The following is a 22,362-nucleotide window of genomic DNA, read 5'->3' on the forward strand; positions in this document are numbered from 1 at the left end:
ATGTACAAGAATATAACTACTATAATACTGCGCCTATGTACAAGAATATAACTACTATAATACTGCGCCTATGTACAAGAATATAACTACTATAATACTGCCCCTATGTACAAGAATATAACTACTGTAATACTGCCCCTATGTACAATAATATAACTTCTGTAATACTGAAGTTATGTACAGGAATATTGTCACGATTCTTCCCAACTGTGTCTGGACACAGTAAATGACAGGTCTGTTGTCCAATCTAGGACTGAAGTTCATAGAGACACTGCACACGTACAGATTGAAGAATTATGCTTCAAGTGAGAATTTATTAGTAAATAAGTGGTGAAGCGACAGGACTGTTAATTAGGACCATCGGCTCCTTTTCACTATCACCATCCAACCAACTTCAGTTGAGTGCTAGTGCAGCGCCCCAGAGTCCTGGTCGTTGCAGTAATGTCATTCTTCCACCAGGGGGAGTGATATTACGTCTGGTGGCAATAAAGGAGATCTTCCTACCAGGTATCACAAACCATACACTACAGTTCACACTCCAGACTCCAGGGGGACCCTTGCTCCTATCTACTAGGCCACTCCTCACAGAAGGGTAAAACTGGTGGGCTGGATAGAAAGTTAGAGAGAAGCTGACTGGGCTTTGCCCAGGCAACACCTGTCAGGCAGACAGGGGGAAAGGAGGAACATCGGAGCTGCAGACAGAGGGTCCCTGTCAGGGGTGGGATCCTGACAGAGGCCTAGCGAGACAGAAAGCTACGGAGCTGCGCCTCCCCCACGTGCGGCAGCATCCCAAGAAAGGACACGAAGAGAATTGTATTGTAGAGGGTGAGAAACGAAGTCACAGCACAAGGAGAAATCACCGGGAGGAGTTCTGCCCTGAAATAGGCTGCCTCCTTCTGAGGCGCGTAGCCGGTGGCCGGAACACCGAGGGAGTAATTGACTCTACCCATTACTTCAGAGACCGGCAGGACAGTTAATTTCAAGTTGGCTGCCCGACCTTAATACCTAAGAAGACACAGTGGCAAATTGTGGGGGTCGGGGCGTCTCTAGGGTCCCTATAAACAAGCCTCAGGCCATCAGTCATATGGGTTTGTCCTATCCATACCATCTGGGGGACAGAGAGGAAGAAATAACATCTAGAACATCTACAAGAGTTGTGAGGACCTTACCGGGAAGCTCAGCAGGGAGGGACTACAACACACAGGCGCTAGTAGGAAGACTACTGATTTCCACCTGGATAAGGGGACTCTGGATTTGCCTTCGGATCGGCCAGACTCTGCGCACCCTGTGGTCTGTACCCTGGACTGTAGATGCTGAAGTCTTCAGTAAAAGGTAAAGAGACTGCAACCTTGTGTCCTCGTTATTCTCTGCGCCTTACATCGTCCACCATCACCATCTACACTTCTGGGAAGCCCTGGGGACATACTTCACCTGTCAGAAGGTATACCATCTAGCTGCCATAACATCACCCCAGCGGACCCCTCACCGCAGCGTCGGTCACCCTGACCGAATACCACAGGTGGCGTCACGAACTTCCCCTTTAAAGACCTTTCCCAAAACCATAAAAACTCTATTCCTTTATTGGACGCCCCTCAAAGGGCCATGGACCGGGTCGGGCCACCGTGACATCCCCTGAACCGAAGGACCCGGTGCCGAGTACCCCATTGCCCTTAACGTGGGGGCGATCCACTAACCTTCGTATCTTCTCCAATCTAGGACAGAGGCGTGCTGAGGTGTCAGTATGGTGATGGACAGCTCAGCCATGAATTGGATGCTGGGGCATACTGAGCGGTCAGTGTCTTGAGTGACAGTTTAGCCATCCAATCAGGGCCAGGACTGCATCCACGTGTCTCCTGTTAGGAGTAATTACCTGACTCTCTGCCTTAGGGTACGTTCACACAGGACTTTTTTGCTGCTTTTTTTTGCTGCTTTTTTTTTATGCTAATTTAGGTGCGTTTTTTTGGTGCGTTTTTGGTGCGTTTTTTGGGTACGTTCACACAGGACTTTTTTGCTGCAGATTTTTGCTGCAGATTTTTGCTGCTTTTTTTATGCCAATTTTCAGCTGCTAGGACACCTCACAATGGCTCTTCACACCTTACTACCAGGAACTCCCTCACAATAGATCACAATCAGGACACCTCACAATGGCTCTTCACACCTCACAATGGCTCTTCACGCCTCACAATGGCTCACAATGGCTCTTCACACCTCACTACCAGGAACTCCCTCACAATAGATCACAATCAGGACACCTCACAATGGCTCTTCACACCTCACAATGGCTCACAATGGCTCTTCACACCTCACTACCAGGAACTCCCTCACAATAGATCACAATCAGGACACCTCCCAATGGCTCTTCACACCTCACAATGGCTCACAATGGCTCTTCACACCTCACTACCAGAAACTCCCTCACAATACATCACTATCAGGACACCTCACAATGGCTCACAATGGCTCTTCACACCTCACTAACCACACCCCTAAGCTCTTGGCTGTGAGATCCCTTCCTGCTGGCCATGATTTTCTGCACAAAAAACGCAGCAAATAATGCTACATGCGTTTTTTCAGCGTTTTTGCAGCGTTTTTTTCATCACCCATTCAAGTCAATGGGTGAAAAAACGCTGCAAAAACGCAGCAAAAACGCTGAAAGAAGTGACATGCCCTATGTCCAAAAAAAGCAGCAAAGCAGAAAAAACTGATCAAACAAAAAACCAACGTGTGTGCATGAGATTTCTGAAATCTCATAGGCTTTACTGGTACTGTAAAAAGCAGCTGAAAATTAGCATAAAAAAAAGCAGCAAAAAAAAGCAGCAAAAAAGTCCTGTGTGAACGTACCCTTAGATTTCTGTCAACTGTAGCTTTGCTCAAGAGGTGTGTGTGCTCTGTGCTCTTAATCTTGTATATTCTGAACCAGGACTTTGACCTGACTATGCCTTTGTCTCACCCCTGTATCAATGATGTACGCTCCTGGCTTTTGACCTCAGACCTATTGGCTACCCAACCTCGCAGCTTGTCTGTGAGTAGTGACTAGCATCACCTTACAATTGACCCATACATTTGTCTTTTTTGCCAGTATGGATTGTGTTCACACGCTCTGTGACCAGGTGGCAGATCTGACGCAGATGATTCAGTATTTGGCCAAGGAATACCAGAGATGTGAATCGTTGCTATTTCTGTCGCAGGGTCAAATGATTAGTTTGATACAAACTTTCCATCACTCTCCACTGCTGGCAGTGGCTGTGACGTCAGAATCCTCTGATGTGCAGTTGGTTTCCCCTGAACCAGTATCTGCCCTTCCTAACAAATTTTCAGGAGAGAAAGACCTGTTTAGGGTGTTCAGGGAGAGCGATAGGCTATTTTTTACCTTGTGACCTCGGTCATCAGGAATTGAATCCCAGCAGGTGGAAATAATCATGTCTTTACTGCGAGGGGTTCCTCAGACTTGGGCATTTTCTTTATCACCCCAAGCCCAAGAACAGTCATTGGTTGACGCTTTTTTTGACGCCTTACAGTTAATCTACAACGAACCTGACAGAATCCAGGTCGCGGAGGTAAAGATCATGAACCTGACACCTTAGTTGGAATTGCCAGCTCTCAAACCATTGAGCAGAAACGTAAGCACGCTCGTGCACTCTGCCTCTACTGTGCTTGAGCTAGGCATTTTCTCAAGGATTGCTCTATACGCCCTCAAGTAAGCAAGCCGTTGAGAAAATGCTTAAGTCTGAGTTATTTTCGAGGAAGTCACGCAGACTTCCAGGTACCTTTTTACTCCTCAGATAAAGTACTGCTGAACATAGAACTACTTTTGCAAAACCAGTCATTATCAGTGGTAGTTTTTATTGATTGTGGGTCCAATTTTATCGATTCAGGAGTGGTCTTGAGATTTGGCTTAGGGACAGTTAGGTTTGAAAAACCCTTTTAAATTGTTGCCATTGACAGGACACCATTACTTCAGAACCTTGTCCACCTGGTAATCGTGGAATTCACACTTAATGTGGGAACACTTTACTGTGAATCCATCTCCTGCTATGTTTTGGATAATTTGCCTGCGGGGTTGGTATTGGGGTTTCCATGGCTGTGTATCACAACACTGTTATTGATTGGTGTTAGAAGGATATAGATAAGAGGAGCCCCAACTGTCATAAGAAATGTCTTAGTTGTGTACAAATTTGCTCCGCAAGTCTGGAGGATCTACCAGAGTACCTGAAAGACTTCAAAGATGTGTTCTTGGAAAAAGAGGCAGAGATGTTACCTCCCCATCGTCCTTATTATATCTGCGCTATTAACCCCTTCATGACCTTGGGATTTTTCGTTTTTCCGTGTTCGTTTTTCACTCCCCTCCTTCCCAGAGCCATAACTTTTTTATTTTTCCGTCAATTTGGCCATGTGAAGGCTTATTTTTTGCGGGACGAGTTGTACTTTTGAACGACATCATTGGTTTTAGCATGTCGTGTACTAGAAAACGGGAAAAAAATTCCAAGTGCGGTGAAATTGCCAAAAAAGTGCAGTCCCACACTTGTTTTTTGTTTGGCTTTTTTGCTAGGTTCACTAAATGCTAAAACTGACCTGCCATTATGATTCTCCAGGTTACTACGAGTTCATAGACACCTAACATGACTAGGTTATTTTTTACCTAAGTGGTGAAAAAAAATTCCAAAGTTTGCTAAAAAAAAAAAAAATTGCGCCATTTTCCGATACTCGTAGCGTCTCCATTTTTCATGATCTGGGGTCGGTTGCGGGCTTATTTTTTGCGTGCCGAGCTGACGTTTTTAATGATAGCATTTTGGTGCAGATACGTTCTTTTGATCGCCTGTTATTGCATTTTAATGCAATGTCGCGGCGACCAAAAAAACGTAATTCTGGCGTTTCGAATTTGTTTCTCGCTACGCCGTTTAGCGATCAGGTTAATGCTTTTTTTTATTGATAGATCGGGCGATTCTGAACCCGGCGATACCAAATATGTGTAGGTTTGATTTTTTTTAATTGATTTATTTTGATTGGGGCGACAGGGGGGTGATTTAAACTTTTATATTTTTTTTATTTTTTTCACATTTTTACTTTTGCCATGCTTCAATAGCCTCCATGGGAGGCTAGAAGCAGGCACAGCACGATCGCCTCTGCTACATAGCAGCGATCTGCTGTTCGCTGCTATGTAGCAGAAAATCAGGTGTGCTGTGAGCGCCGACCACAGGGTGGCGCTCACAGCTGCTGGGGATCTGTAACCATAGAGGTCTCAAGGACCTCTATGGTTACAATACTGAAGCATCGCCGACCTCCGATCATGTGACGGGGGTCGGCGATGCCATCATTTCCGGCCGCCCGGCCGGATGCGGTAGTTAAATGCCGCTGTCTGCGTTTGACAGCGGCATTTAACTAGTTAATAGGCACGTGCAGATCGCGATTCGCCCGCGCCTATTGCGGGCACATGTCAGCTGTTCAAAACAGCTGACATGTCCCGGCTTTGATGCGGGCTCACCGCCGGAGCCCGCATCAAATAGGGGCTTCTGACCTCGGACGTACTATCCCGTCCGAGGTCAGAAAGGGGTTAATCTTATCCCTAATGCCAAATTACCTAAAGCTCGCCTGTATAATTTGTTGGGACCTGAACATACCGCCATGGAAGAATATTTAAACGAAAGTTTACAGAAGGGTCATATCTGTCCTTCCTCCTCGCCTATAACTTTTGTTAAAAAGAAAGATGAGGGCCTCCGTCTGCCTAGATTTCCAAAAGTTAAACAAAATTACGGGTTAAAAATACTTACGGTTCTCACTTCCTCTTACCCCCGACCTATATTATCAGCTTACTGGGGCTAACTAAAAAAAAATGTTTTTAATGTCTGAGGGTCTACTTGAAAATGTTGTCATGCCCTTTGGGTTAACCAATGCGCCAGCAGTTTTTCAAAACTTTATGACTGCTACCTTTTCCAATTGCATTGTAAGGCTTATTGTGGTGTACTTTGATGACATTCTAATGTTTTCCCCTGATCTAAATGCGCACATGTCCGTTTTGTTTTACAAAAGTTTAGGGAAGATTCTTTGGCAAACTGGAGAAATGTACTTTTTCTGTTTAAGAAATATTGTTCTTGTGGTTTATCGTATTGGCTCAAGGGATTAAGATGGAGCCTGGGAAGGTGCAGGGCATAATTTATTGAGTTCAACCTAGTGACCTTAACCCCTTTTACAACCCAGCTTGTTTTCACCTTCCTGAGGACGCCAAATTTGACAATTTTGACTAATGTCACTTTAAGTGATAACTCTGGAATGCTTCAATGGATCCCCGTGATTCTGAGACTGTTTTTTCGTAACATATTGTACTTCATGTTAGTAGTAATTTTAGACCAATATTCTTTGCGTTTTTTTGTGCAAATATCAGAATTGTGTCAAAAAAAATTAAATTTCTCAATTTTCAAACTTTTAATTTTTATGCCCTTTAACCAGATATTTATATGCTATTTTGTGTGACATAACTAACATTTACCACATGTCTACTTTACATCAGCATCATATTTGAACCATCATTTTTTTATTGTTAGGAAGTTGGAAGAGTTAAAAGTTGATCATCAATTTCTCAATTTCCCAACAAGACCAATTTTTGTAGGGACCACATCACATGTGAAGTGACTTGAGAGGCCTATCTAACAGAAAATACGCTAAAGTGACATTTGAAAAAATGGCATCCCTCAAAAGGCTCAAAACCACATTCAATAAGTTTATTAACTCTTCAGGGGCTTCACAAGAATTAACCGCTTCCTGAACTTGGACATACCTCGTTTGTCATGGAAGGGAATAACTTCCGGATCTTGGATTTACGGGGTACCTGCACTGCTTCCGTCAGTTTACCCCCCTAAATGTTGTGATTGATATCAATCACAGCATTTAGAAGGCAGGGGGCCCCCTTTCCCCTCAGATCGGTGCCCCCGCGATGTCATCTCGAGGGCCTGATTATTGCTATGTTGACCCGAAGTCGTCATGACGACATCTAAGTCACAACGCTACAGAAAGCTCCTTAGACTAAGTGCAGAGCATGGTCTAAGGGGCTTGTGTCAGTGCAGCACTAACACTACCCCTATGTACACAAATATAACTACTATAATACTGCTCCTATGTACAAGAATATAACTACTATAATACTGTCCCTATGTACAAGAATATAACTACTATAATACTGCTCCTACGTACAAGAATATAACTACTATAATACTGCCCCTATGTACAAGAATATAGCTAATATAATACTGCCCCTATGTACAAGAATATAACTACTATAATACTGCCCCTATGTACAAGAATATAACTACTATAATACTGCCCCTATGTACAAGAATATAGCTAATATAATACTGCCCCTATGTACAAGAATATAGCTACTATAATACTGCCCCTATGTAAAAGAATAAAACTACTATAATACTGCCCCTATGTACAAGAATATAACTACTATAATACTGCCCCTATGTACAAGAATATAACTACTATAATACTGCCCCTATGTACAAGAATATAACTACTATAATACTGCCCCTATGTACAAGAATATAACTACTATAATACTGCTCCCTATGTAGAAGAATATAACTAGTATAATACTGCTCCTATATACAAGAATATAACTACTATAATACTGCCCCTATGTACAAGAATATAACTACTATAATACTGCTCCCTATGTAGAAGAATATAACTAGTATAATACTGCTCCTATATACAAGAATATAACTACTATAATACTGCCCCTATGTACAAGAATATAACTACTATAACACTGCTCCTATTTACAAGAATATAACTACTGTAATACTGACCCTATGTACAAGAATATAACTACTATAATACTGCTCCTATTTACAAGAATATAACTACTATAATACTGCTCCCTACTGTATGTACAAGAATATAACTACTATAATGCTGTCCCTCTATAGAAGAATATAACTACTATGATACTGCCCCCTTTGGACAAGAATATAACTACTATAATACTGCTCCTATGTACAAGAATATAATTACTATAATACTGCCCCCATGTACAAGAATATGACTACTATAATTCTTCCTGGTATATACAAGAATATAACTACTATAATACTGCCACAATGTAAAAGAATAGAACTACTATAATAGTGCTCCTATTTACAAGAATATAACTAATGTAATACTAACCCTATGTACAAGAATATAACTACTATAATGCTGTCCCTATATACAAGAATATAACTACTATAATACTGCCCCCATATACAAGAGTATAACTACTATAATACTGCCCCTATGTACAAGAATATAACTAATATAATTCTACACCTTATGTAAAACAATATAATTACTATAATACTGCCCCAAAATATAACTATTATTACTGCCACCTATATACAGTACAAGAATATAAGTATTATTATACTGCCCTCTATGTATAAAAATATAAGTACTACAATACTACCCAATACTACTACTATACTATTTAGATACTTTAGTGATGCGGGGTAGATGATGGTGATAGTTTTCCTCTGTGTATTATTTGGTTAATGGTACTTTTTCTTTCTGATTTTACTCTAGCTATTCGTCATTGACAATGGTGCCGATGACTGGAGGATCGCCATGACCTATGAGCGGATTTTCTACATCAGCCTGGAGCTGCTCATCTGTGCCATTCATCCCATCCCTGGCGAGTACAAATTCTTCTGGAATGCCCGCCTGGCTTTCTCTTACACACCATCCCAGGCTGAGGCCGATGTGGACATTATTCTCTCCATACCCATGTTTCTGCGGCTTTACTTGATCGCCCGGGTCATGCTCTTGCACAGTAAACTTTTCACGGACGCTTCATCCCGTAGTATTGGGGCGCTCAACAAGATTAACTTTAACACACGTTTCGTCATGAAGACTTTGATGACCATCTGCCCGGGCACGGTGTTACTGGTCTTCAGCATCTCTTTGTGGATCATCGCCGCGTGGACCGTGCGGGTCTGTGAAAGGTGAGGCCAGTTGGGATAACACATGATATGGGTAGCTTTGTTTTCTTTGCACTTTTCTCAATTTACATAATGGACAATGCTCTCGTTACATCCTGAGGTGAGTTCTACTCAAGTCTTATCCAGAGCTGCAATCATAATTCTGCTATTTTGTCACATACAGAGATTCTACAGTCTATTGCTACATTTTCTTAGCCTCTAGTCCCATTCGGAGCTTCATTAGTAGATGTAAGCATGCCTAATTACCACAGATCTCTGGATTATATTGTAAGATTGGATTGTGGCACCTCCACCAGTTACATGGTGCATCCAACGTCATCGGTAATAAAAGTGTTAATATAATAATGATCTTTTTTGCTAAGAGCCATTTAGTGGGAGCAATTATTACAAGACCATAATGTTATTGCACTATATGGCGGTTAAGAGCTCGCCTCCCCCTGTGTATAATCCCATCTAGTAGAGGGAAGTAATATGTTTAATGGACTGATGTTGATTATGAGCGGAGATATGAAAATTGCTGATTTATCTGTTTGTGCTGCGCCAGGTGCAGAAGGTGCCATGTCTGCAGTAATGGTGGGCTTCAGACCTAGGGTGTTCCCGTTGGTTACAGCAGATGACCTTAGGGTGGACTGAACCACAGCAGGGACTGGTAAAATCATAATGCTAATCTAACAATGGTATCTTTAATTGCAGTCTCATAGTAATTCATTAATTCATAGTAATGCCTTGCTCATAATAGTGCCTATAATGCCAGGTCTATAACAATTCCTATAATGTCAAGGAGTAGCGGGTGAGAAGCACTGGAACTTTGACACTGAATGGAGTGTTGGTTGATGTCAGCACATAGATTATTATTATTATTATTTATTTATATAGCACCATTAATTCCATGGTGCTGTACATGAGAAAGGGGTTACATACAGGGTTATAGATATCATACACCTCCCATAGATGTTTGTCTTTGTTTAGACTATAACTGTGCTGTGGCCAACTCGCTAAGAAATAATTGGCTTATTTAAAGGAGGGGTCCTTTAAATCCAAAATGATTTCCCAGAGCATAAAATGGTTGTAAACAAGATTACAGATTACGCACAGTGTCACTGGAGAGGCAAAAGGGTGGAAAATGATCTCTGAAATCCTTCAGAGCGATGACAGTCCCATTTGGTTTTCGTAGTACATCCTCAAATTTGCTATTTCCCCTGCACCATCATTCATGTGATGTGTTGATACACTTAGTATTAAAATCTGATTAGCAGATGCTGTGACCATGAACACCGCTGGGAAAATCCAAACTTGTGTAAAATTATTCCAATATATGAATCCTATCCTTTAATGTAAGATTTACTAATGACCAGGGACTGCAGTAGGGTAAAAAAGTGGAAAAACTGCCCTATGTACATGGTTATCAATAAAAAAAAAAATAACATAAGTATGCTACAATAAGATATGGTAAGTAAATAATATAATATATAATGGATCTGTAGATGTTGCTTCATGCAATATGGACATCCCCTCAAAATGCTGCCATTTTCAAGTGCAGGCTATATTGGTTGACTGGACATTGATGATCTTACAAGACCTGGTCTCTCTAATCTGCAGGTACCATGACCAGCAGGACGTCACCAGCAACTTTCTAGGTGCCATGTGGTTGATTTCCATAACGTTCCTCTCCATTGGGTATGGTGACATGGTGCCAAACACTTACTGCGGGAAGGGTGTTTGCCTGCTAACAGGCATCATGGTAAGAAAGAAATCATATTTTATATAAGTTTTTTTCCAATACGATGATTGCAGTCATCCATATGCAAACAAAAAAAATGTAAGGAATGGCCATGGGGTCCGTCAAACCCCCAAGGGCACCAGATCTCAGACCAGAAATAATCAATATGCCGTCTTTCTAAGAGGTCATTCTTTTTTTTTTATAGCGCTTAAAGAGGAACTACCCAGTAAGTTCCACAGTAAATTGTGACAATGTCTCACATCTCAGTTTCCAATACAATGTTAAATAAGATAATAATGAAAATGTATACTATAAAAAAAAAGGTAAAAGGTCTTGTGGAAATAAAACTAGTACTGGGCCGAAATAAACACTTACAAGAATTCAAGGGGAGAATATGCAGATTAGATATTAGAAAAGCCTTTTTTACAGTGAGGGTGACCAATGAGTAGCACAGGCTGCAACGAGAGGCGGTGAGTTCTCCTTCAATGGAAGTCTTCAAACAGAGGCTGGACAGACATCTGTCTGAGATGGTTTAGTGAATCCTGCATTGAGCAGGGGGTTCGACACGATGACCCTGGAGGTCCCTTCCAACTCTATGATTTATGATAAGTAGTTGCATATGTCTGTATGTGTCTTTCCTATTCTTTTTCAATCTACTCCTCTCCTTCTCCAAAAGGCAACTGTGATCTGATCTCTCCGTTTGCTGGAAGTCTGTCTTGACTTGACCAAGATGGATCTTAATAATTTTTCATAGTAGATGATAAGTCAAGGAGAAAAGCGAGAGGAGTATAAGTAGGGCCATATTTGCCACTAGGAATGTGAGGGCACGTGCCTAGGGCGGGGACAATGCAGGGGGCGGCACCTGAGCAAGGTTTGTTGTTTTTTTTTGTTTTTTGTTTTTTATAAAAGCTGGGTCACCTCCCGACCGACCCCGCCCCCCCTCGCCCTCCCACCCACACTCCTTGAAGACGATACTCACCCCGCTCCAGTGATGCCTGGTCTCGGCTTCTGCAGCGCTCCTGAATGAACGGTCACGTGGTACTGCTCATTAAGGTCATGAATATGCGCATATTCATGACCTTAATGAGCGGTATCACATGACCGCTCATGCAGGAAGAAGGTGCTGCGCCGGGAGTCGGGACAGAGCGAGAGGGATGTCGGTGCGGCCGCGCGGTGAGGAACAGGTAAGTATGAGGGACGGGGGGACAGGGGAGGGGGATGAAGGAGGACGGTAAGCCTCGCCATGCAAGATGGGAGCGGGGGGTGGGGTGGAGAGATGAGCCATGCATACAGGGAGGGGAAATATGAGCCATGCATACAGGGGGGGAATGTGAGCAATGCATACAGGGGGGGGGGAATATGAGCCATGCATACAGGGGGGGGTGAAATATGAGCCATGCATACAGGAGGGAGAATATGAGCCATGCATACAGGAGTGGTAATATGAGCCATGCATACAGGGGGGGAATATGAGCCATGCATACTGGGGGGGGGGGAATATGAACCATGCATACAGTTGGGGGAAATATGAGCCATGCATATGGGGGTGTGTGAAATATGAGCCATGCATACAGGAGGGGGAATATGAGCCATGCATACAGGAGGGGGAATATGAGCCATGCATACAGGGGGGGGGAATATGAGCCATGCATACTGGGGGGGAATATGAACCATGCATACGGGGAGGAAATATGAGCCATGCATACGGGGGGGGGGGAAATATGAACCATGCATACAGGAGGGGGAATATGAGCCATGCATTGTTGTGAATTCTGTTGTGGGTTCTGCTCTTAGGCTCCCTCCGGTGGTTATAAGTGGTAGTGCTGCTGTTTGTCCTTCACAACAGTCATCAGCTGCTTCCACTTTGGACGGGGCTATTTAGTCTGGCTCCTTCCTTTAGTGAGTGCCAGTTGTCCATTGTTTTCTAGGGATCCACATCTCTGCTTGGTTTCTCCTTCTGGATTGTCCAAATCATCAAAGATGAGTCCTGGCTCTGTTTTTGCAGTCCACATGCGGTGGCCTTAATAGTTCTTTAGGTGTAATTAGTCCTCCGGCCGTGACGAGGTGTCTAGGGAGTGACAGGAACATCCCACAGCTACTTCTAGTTGATGTGTTAAGTTCAGGGTCTGCGGTCAGTATAGAGGCCACCTACTCCAGAGGTCGTCCATGCTGCTCCTAGGCCACCAGTTCATAACAATGCATACAGGGGGGAAAATGTGAGCCATGCATACAGAAGGGGGGTCATTATACAGTATTAAGCATCATGTGGGATCATTATACAGTATGGAGTACTGTGTGGCCATTATACAGTATGGAGCATCATGTGTGGCCGTTATACAGTATGGAGCATCATGTGTGGCCAATGGCCATTATACAGTATGGAGCATCATGTGTGACCATTATACAGTATTGAGCATCATGTGGGATCATTATACAGTATGGAGAACTGTGTGTGGCCATTATACAGTATGGAGCACTATGTGTGGCCATTATACAGTATGGAGCACTATGTGTGGCCATTATACAGTATGGAGCACTATGTGTGGCCATTATACAGTATGGAGCATCATGTGTGGCCATTATACACTATGGAGCATCGTGTGTGGCCATTATACAGTATTGAGCATCATGTGTGGCCATTATACAGTATGGAGCATCATGTGTGGTGGCTGTTATACAGTATTGAGCATCATGTGGGGCTATTATACAGTATTGAGCATCATGTGTGGCCATTATACAGTATGCAGCATCATGTGTGGCCATTATACAGTATGGAGCATCATGTGTGGCCGTTATACAGTATGGAGCATCATGTGTGGCCGTTATACAGTATTGAGCATCATGTGTGGCCATTATACAGTATGGAGCATCATGTGTGGCCATTATACAGTATTGGGCATCATGTGTGGCCATTATACAGTATGGAGCATCATGTGTGGCCGTTATACAGTATGGAGCATCATGTGTGGCCGTTATACACTATGGAGCATCGTGTGTGGCCATTATACAGTATTGAGCATCATGTGTGGCCATTATACAGTATGGAGCATCATGTGTGGTGGCTGTTATACAGTATTGAGCATCATGTGGGGCTATTATACAGTATTGAGCATCATGTGTGGCCATTATACAGTATGCAGCATCATGTGTGGCCATTATACAGAATGGAGCATCATGTGTGGCCGTTATACAGTATGGAGCATCATGTGTGGCCGTTATACAGTATTGAGCATCATGTGTGGCCATTATACAGTATGGAGCATCGTGTGTGGCCATTATACAGTATTGGGCATCATGTGTGGCCATTATACAGTATGGAGCATCATGTGTGGCCGTTATACAGTATGGAGCATCATGTGTGGCCGTTATACAGTATGGAGCATCATGTGTGGCCATTATACAGTATGGAGCATCATGTGTGGCCATTATACAGTATTGAGCATCATGTGGGGCCATTATACAGTATTTTTTTTGTTTATAATTATTGTATATAAAACATTGTGATCAGCAGTGCTAAATGGCTGTGGTTGGGATGTGGATATAGGTGTGACTAGTTGTGAAATGGGTGTGGTCAGAGGCGTGGCCTAAAATTTGCCGCGGCGCACTACGCGCGCTGCAAACTTTATACCTCCTTCCCTTCTTCAAAAGTTGGGGGGTATGGTACCGCATTTGCCAGATCATGGCAAGTGCCGCAAATCCCATAGGGAATGAATGAGGACGAACGCAGTCTTGCCGTAAGTGATCCGTTACGTGGCAGATGCAGAAAAACTGCCGGATCTGCTGCAAAAGGCAACTTTCACATCAGCGATTCTTGCCAAAGTCACTACCGATAGTGTCATACTCACCAAAGGGGGAGGCAGCACTAAAAGTGCCTAGGGCAGCAGAAACTCTAAATACGGCCCTGTATGAAAGAAGAATATTTCTCTTATAAGATATATTGCAAAGCTTCCTATATTCACTTAAACAATGTATTTATGCCAAGTTTTGTTGAAATGGCAGGGAGCTTTCAAGAATTACCACTTGTCATCTTGGATGGGCGCACAATTTATTGCTTTAATTTTTGGAAAAGTCCCCAACCTAATCTGTTGCTTTGCTTTCCAGTGGAAGACATAACAGAAAGTGGTAGAATTAAATGGTTTGTCTAGTAAAAACAAGTTCTCACCTATCTACCAATTTTGCTGATCACTGGGTATTCACTGTTGGAATCCACACTGATTGGCAGATTGGGGAATTTTTATTCCCCAATTTTTGGCTGGACAACCCCGGTAAGGCAGCCTGGTATGACGACTGCTCTACTGTTCCATATGTTAGCAGATCTTGGAGATTACTTACACCGTGTCTTTAAAGGCGTCCCTCTTTTTCGATATAAGCGGTCTTCGCAAAGCCTGCAGTATATAATCAGCCTCCCGCTGATTAAAAATATCTTGTTCTAATTCCGGGCCTCCAATTATCTTCCCTCTGGATTCCAGCAGTAATTATTTTTTTGCAGCTTTCCTTTTGGTACTTCTATTTTCCCCGTCGCTCTCTCACTTTCTTTATTAGCATTTTTCTTTCTCACCACTTGTTTTCTTGATTCCCGGCCCTGGAAATGCCCTGTGTCTTTCTTTTTTTATTGTATAATTAATGTCATTTTGTAGCTGAGTCATTTCATGTGAGGGTTTTCCCTTCCTTTCAACCTTCTTTACTCTGGTGGCTTCCCTCTCATGGATTTATTATTATTGTTTGGTTGGTAATGAGCCCTTAGCAGTAGGCCTTACAGATGTATTGCCATGGCAACAGAGAAGGCCGCAGCGTCGCCTCTAGTATCTATCCCTATGCAAAGTGGAACATTTTTTTGTCATGTTGTAAATGGGCTTAATCACTGTTTTCTATTCAATTTTCACTAGCAAAGCAATTTACGTTGCCACATGACAGAGCCGCTTACCTTTCCTGCTTGCAGCCATCTTGCAGCCTTAGGCCGGCGTCACACTAGCGAGTTTTACGGACGTATGAGCGCATAAACTACGTCCATAAAATTCGCATTACACATGGCCCAATGAATCTCTATGGCCCAGCTCATATCAGCCGTATATTACGCATCCATAATATACGGTCTTGTACGGCCGTAGAAAATCGCAGCATGCTGCGTTTGTCACCGTATTGTGCAAAAAAATCGCCAATGGAAGTCTATGGGGGCGAGAAAAATACGGATTCCACACGGACCAACAGTGTGACTTGCGAGAAATACGCAGCGGTGTTAGTGAAAAGCCGGTAATTCAATTGCCGGCTTTTCATTTCTCCTTCCCAAACCCGACAGGATATGAGACATGGTTTACTTACAGTAAACCATCTCATATCTCCTTTTTTTTGCATATTCCACACTACTAATGTTAGTAGTGTGTATGTGCAAAATTTGGGTGCTGTAGCTGCTAAAATAAAGGGTTAAATGGCGGAAAAAATTGGCGTGGGCTCCCGCACAATTTTCTCCGCCAGAGTGGTAAAGCCAGTGTCTGAGGGCAGATATTAATAGCCAGGAGAGGGTCCATGGTTATTGCCCCCCCCCCCCCTCGGCTACAAACATCTGCCCCCAGCCACCCCAGAAAAGGCACATCTGGAAGATGCGCCTATTCTGGCACTTGGCCACTCTCTTCCCACTCCCGTGTAGCGGTGGGATATGGGGTAATGAAGGGTTAATGTTACCTTGCTATTGTAAGGTGACATTAAGCCAGATTAATAATGGAGAGGCGTCAATTATGTCACCTATCCATTATTAATCCAATTGTATGAAAGGGTTTAAAAAACACACACACACACATTATTAAAAATTATTTTAATGAAATAAACACACAGGTTGTTTTAATATTTTATTGCTCTCTCAATCCACCTGAAGACCCTCGCTCTGCAAAATAATAAACCAACAATATACATACCTTCTGATGAACTGTCACGTCCCACAAATAAATCCATCTGAAGGGGTTAAATCAATTTACAGGCAGGAGCTGTGCTAAAGCACTCGCTCGTGCCTGTAAACCCCGGGTGCTGAAAGGAAAGCAGGATGATCTGTACTTACCTTGAGTTGCGGTGATGCGCCCTCTGCTGGATGTCCTCATGAACTGGAGCCTTGGAAAAGTTCCCACGCTCGAGTTCATATGAGTTCATCAATCAATGTAAGTACAGATCACCCAGCTTTCCTTTCAGCACCCGGGGTTTACAGGCACGAGCGAGTGCTTTAGCACAGCTCCTGCCTGTAAAATGATTTAACCCCTTCAGATGGATTTACTTCGTGGGACGTGACAGTTCATCAGAAGGTATGTATATTGTTGGTTTATTATTTTGCAGAGCGAGGGTCTTCAGGTGGATTGAGAGAGCAATAAAATATTAAAACAACCTGTGTGTTTATTTCATTAAAATAATTTTTAATAATGTGTGTGTGTGTTTTTAACCCTTTCATACAATTGGATTAATAATGGATAGGTGACATAATTGACGCCTCTCCATTATTAATCTGGCTTAATGTCACCTTACAATAGCAAGGTGACATTAACCCTTCATTACCCCATATCCCACCGCTACACGGGAGTGGGAAGAGAGTGGCCAAGTGCCAGAATAGGCGCATCTTCCAGATGTGCCTTTTCTGGGGTGGCTGGGGGCAGATGTTTGTAGCCGAGGGGGGGGCCAATAACCATGGACTCTCTCCTGGCTATTAATAACTGCCCTCAGTCACTGGCTTTACCACTCTGGCGGAGAAAATTGCGCGGGAGCTCACGCCAATTTTTTCCGCCATTTAACCCTTTATTTTAGCAGCTACAGCACCCAAATTTTGCACATACACACTACTAACATTAGTAGTGTGGAATATGCAAAAAAAAAGGGGATATGAGATGGTTTACTGTATGTAAACCATGTCTCATATCATGTCGGGTTTGGGAAGGAGAAATGAGAAGCCGGCAATTGAATTACCGGCTTTTCACATATATCGCGCTGAATTAAATATAAATACAGAATATATATATGTGTCTCAATGACATATATATATATATATATATATATATAATATATAAAGCTGAATGTGTGTATGTGTGTATGTCCGGGATTGGCATCTGAACCGTCGCAGCTACAGCCACAAAATTTTGCACAGTCACACGTCTGGACCCCGAGAGCGTCATAGACTATGTTGTGAGGTGAAATTTTAACCCCGCGCTTTCCAATTCACCAAACAATTTTGCCCCTATCTACATAATGGGGAAAAAATGAAAGGAAAAGTGTTGGAGGCAAATTAACAGCTGCCAGACTTAAAGAATGAGAGCGATGGCGCCAAAGAGTATATACTGTACAGTTGCTAAGGTGGGGCCCCGACATGGGATAATCACCACACCACCACGGGGATATGAACACACACACAAAATGCGCCACACACTACCACGTGCTCGAACACATATACCACCCTCAGCGCACATTTCACCACACATACACCAACCTCGCCACATAAAAGTCGAAACACAAAAGTCGCCGCTCAAAACTCGCCACGCGCTAAACTCTCCACATGCAAAACTCGCCACACGTGCAAAACTCACCTCATGGAAAACTCGCCACACGCAAAACTTGCACACGCGGAAAAATTGCCACATGCACAAAAGTTGCAACACATGCAAAAGTTGCCTCACACAAAACTTGCACATACTCAAAAGGCACCACACATAAAACTCGCCACGCGCAAAACTCGCCATGCGCAAAACTTGCTGCACACAACTTGCTACACTAACCTGTCACATGCAACTCGACACACAAAAAGTTGCTACACGCATGTCGCCACACAAAACTCATCTCACAAAAGTCGCTACATGCATGTCGCCACACGCAACTCAACACACACAACTTGACACACGAAACTCGCCCTAAAACACACACAAGTCTGGTATTATCCTTCAAAAATAAAAATCTGATTAATAAGCAGACAAACTACAAGAGCAACAAATGTACCATATAGGAATCCGGCAGCTGTCAGTCACATGACCAGTCAATTATGTGTATGTGTGAGCTAATATATACTGCCAGGGGGTGGGCTTACTGTTGGCTGGGGATTTATCAGGCTGCCAATTTAGCTTACAAATACTGAGGTAAAAATACTGACCAAATAACGTGTGAACGAGGTCTAATACAGGAGGAGATGACATACAGATATATACTATATACAGGAGGAGATGACACACAGGTATATACTATTTACAGGGGAGATGACACACAGGTATATACTATATACTGTACAGGAGGAGATGACACACAGATATATACTATATACAGGAGAGATGACACACAGGTATATACTATATAGAGGAGGAGATGACATACATGTACATACTACATACAGGAGGAGATGACATACAGGTATATACTATATACAGGAGGAGATGACACACAGGTATATACTATATACAGGAGCAGATTACCTACAGGTATATAGTATATACAGGAGGAGATGACATACAGGTATATGCTATGTATAGGAGAAGATGACATACAGGTATATACTATATACAGGAGGAGATTACATACAGGTATATACTATATATAGGAGGAGATGACATACAGGTATATACTATATACAGGGGAGATGACACACAGCAGGTATATACTATATACAGGGGAGATGACATACAGGTATATACTATATACAGGAGATGACATACAGGTGTATACTATATATAAGGGAGATGACAAACATGTATATACTGAGGTGAAAATGAGAGGTGTGAGGTGAAAATGAAAAGGTGTGAGTGCAAAATGAGAGGAGTGAGGGAAAATAGTGGAGTGATTGGAAAATGACAGATGTGAGGTCCAAATGACAAGTGTTAGGGGGGAATGAGAGGAGTGAGGGGGAAAATAAGAGGAGTGAGGGGGAAAATGAGAGGTGTGAGGGAGAAAATGAGAGATGTGAGGGGGAAAATGAAATATGTGATGGGGAAAATGAGAGGCGTGATGGGAAAATAAGAGAAGTGAGGTGCTATAACTAACCACAGATATTTACTATGCCCAGGCAACGCCGGGCTCTTCAGCTAGTATATATATATACTGTATATATGTTTTAATGAACATTTGAGCACATAAATCCATTAGATGTCGGTTTTGCAAGCCTGCGAGAAAATATCGCAGTACGGATGCCATACGGATTACATACGGAGGATGCCATGCGCAAAATACGCTGACACACCCTGCCTACGGATGACATACGGACCACTATTTTGGGGACTTTTCTGCGTATTACGGCCGTAAAAAACGGACCGTATTTACATACGCTGAGTGTGACGCCGGCCTTATACGTGTTCATATGTATAACCCGCCAGGTTTGAATGAAGTCCATTTGAGATCAAGCAGCCATTGCTGTCTGTCCAATTACAGTACTTCAAAATAACTTCAATTTTTTCTATATTTTGACTGTTGTTATGAAGTAACTTAGGCTATATAAAGTACTTATGTCCCCCATTTCTAGACTGGAGTTTACTGTTGTGTCTCAGACATTAGAGATTCATTTTTTTTTTTGTTAATAGTTCTTCATGTAAGCAGATTTTTGTTTGCAATCATCTGTTTTACACCCTTGATTTTTATCTGTCCAATGAGGTCAGAATGCAGCCAAGCGAACCCTCATTGAGGAGTATACCCACTTGTACACATCACTTTACAGTTCATATGTAAAAGACAGATGATTCTGTAGTAATTCTGAGTTACCTTTTATTTTACTCCAGAGCTGCACTTACTATTCTGCTAGTGGAGTCACTGTGTGCATATATTGCATTACTTATTCTGTACTGATTTTGGGTTACATCCTGTATTATACTCCAGAGCTGCACTCACTATTCTGCTGGTGCAGTCACTGTGTACATACATTACTTTACTGATCCTGTACTGATCCTAAGTTACATCCTGTAATATACCCCAGAGCTGCACTCGCTAATCTGCTGGTATACTCGCTGTGTACATAGATTACATTTCTGATCCTGTACTGGCCCTGAGTTGTATCCTGTATTAACCCCAGAGTTACACTCACTATTCTGCTGGTGCAGTCACTGTGTACATACATTACATTACTGATCCTGAGTTACATCCTGTATTATACCCCAGAGTTACACTCACTATTCTGCTGGTGCAGTCACTGTGTACATACATTACATTACTGATCCTGTACTGATCCTAAGTTACATCCTGTAATATACCCCAGAGCTGCATTCTCTAATCTGCTGGTATACTCACTGTGTACATACATTACTGTAATAATTATAGGGGATAACTCAGGAGACTCTTTGCGTGGAACAAGACAACTACAGGACACAGTTTTTTAAGTGGTAAAGTCTATATTATCACACGGTGATTCAAACAGGTGCAGAGAGAAACTCAAGTCCACAACACTTGGTGCAAATATCAAATGCAGCTCAGCAGTCTATAGGAAACTTCAGAGGAAAATGCAATCACGCAGAAAGTCTATGAAGCACAATTATTCCTGAGGATACTTGACACAAATAAGTCCTTGCTTAGTCCACAACACAGATAGATATGCTTATAAGGCAGTTCAAATAATATCTTAGCTCAACCAGGGAGGTCTGGGTAATAGTCTCAGGTTCTTGCAGAGCAGAAACAGCTTACATGTCCAGCAAATGCAGATGGAAGTAAAAACGAGCAGCAGATGAAGGAGGATTACTGGAACTGGTGTATGCAGCAGGAACTCAGAGCAGAGTAGCAGAATAACCCCACAGGTTCACAGGAGCAGGTATATAGCCAGGGAGTCACCAGAGGTCAGGAGCTGGATGCAAGGCAGAATACTCTAGCACAGACTGAAGGCTGGGGTGGAGTTTTATAGCAGGAAGACACAGTGCACATGAGACCAAAGACGCCATCTTGGAAAAGGGCAGTAATGCACAAAAAGGTAATAAAAAATGTTCAGAGTCCTGACATTACTCCCTCCTTAGAAGCGGCCTCAGGACGATCCTGGACCTGGTTTCTCAGGGAATCTCTGATGAAAACGAGAAATCTTCTGTTGGGCATTGATGTTTTACACAGATTCCCAAGAGTCTTCCTCAGGGAGATATCCCTGCCATCTTATCAGATATTGGAGCCGATTCCTGCGAATCCTGGAATCAACAATTTCCTCCACCACAAATTGTTCTTGCCCATCAATCACCACAGGCTGCGGAAGTGGCACAACACGTCCCTGGAAGGTATTAGGAGATACAGGCTTTAGTAAAGATACATGAAAAACTGGGTGTACCTTCATAGTCCTAGGCAGCTTCAGCCAGCAGGCCACAGAGCTCACAATACCGTTGATCTTGAAAGGGCCAATGAATTTCTGTCCAAGTTTTTGTTAAGGAACGTTTAACTTCAGATTCTTAGTTGCTAACCACACGGAATCTCCTACCTTGAACATTGGTGCAGGTTTATGGAATCTATCAGCCGATCTCTTATAACGTTCTTGAGCTGTGGTCAGGGATTCCTTCAGAACCTCCAGATTTTGCCTCATCGCAGTCAGCCTTTCCTCCACTGCCGGAACCGGAGAATTAATTGGAGACCTAGGTAAGATACACAGATGATAACCCAGATTGGCAAAGAAAGGTGTAAATTTAGTGGAGGCGCTCTGAGAATTGTTATATGAAAATTCGGCTAACGGCAGCAACTCCAACCAATCATCCTGGAGATGGCTGA

General features: G+C 42.8%; 1 protein-coding gene across 1 annotated transcript in view; it reads left to right on the plus strand.

The window, feature by feature from the left end:
* KCNN3 (potassium calcium-activated channel subfamily N member 3) overlaps positions 1-22,362 on the plus strand; it is a 158,941-nt gene that overhangs the window by 102,277 nt on the left and 34,302 nt on the right. Inside the window, exons 4-5 of the mRNA XM_077260581.1 lie at positions 8,560-8,978; positions 10,575-10,716. Of these exons, the coding sequence (XP_077116696.1) occupies positions 8,560-8,978; positions 10,575-10,716 (561 nt within the window). The remainder of the gene's footprint in view (positions 1-8,559; positions 8,979-10,574; positions 10,717-22,362) is intronic.

This window comes from Ranitomeya variabilis, chromosome 1 (genome assembly GCF_051348905.1).
Source record: "Ranitomeya variabilis isolate aRanVar5 chromosome 1, aRanVar5.hap1, whole genome shotgun sequence".
Lineage (NCBI taxonomy): Eukaryota > Metazoa > Chordata > Amphibia > Anura > Dendrobatidae > Ranitomeya > Ranitomeya variabilis.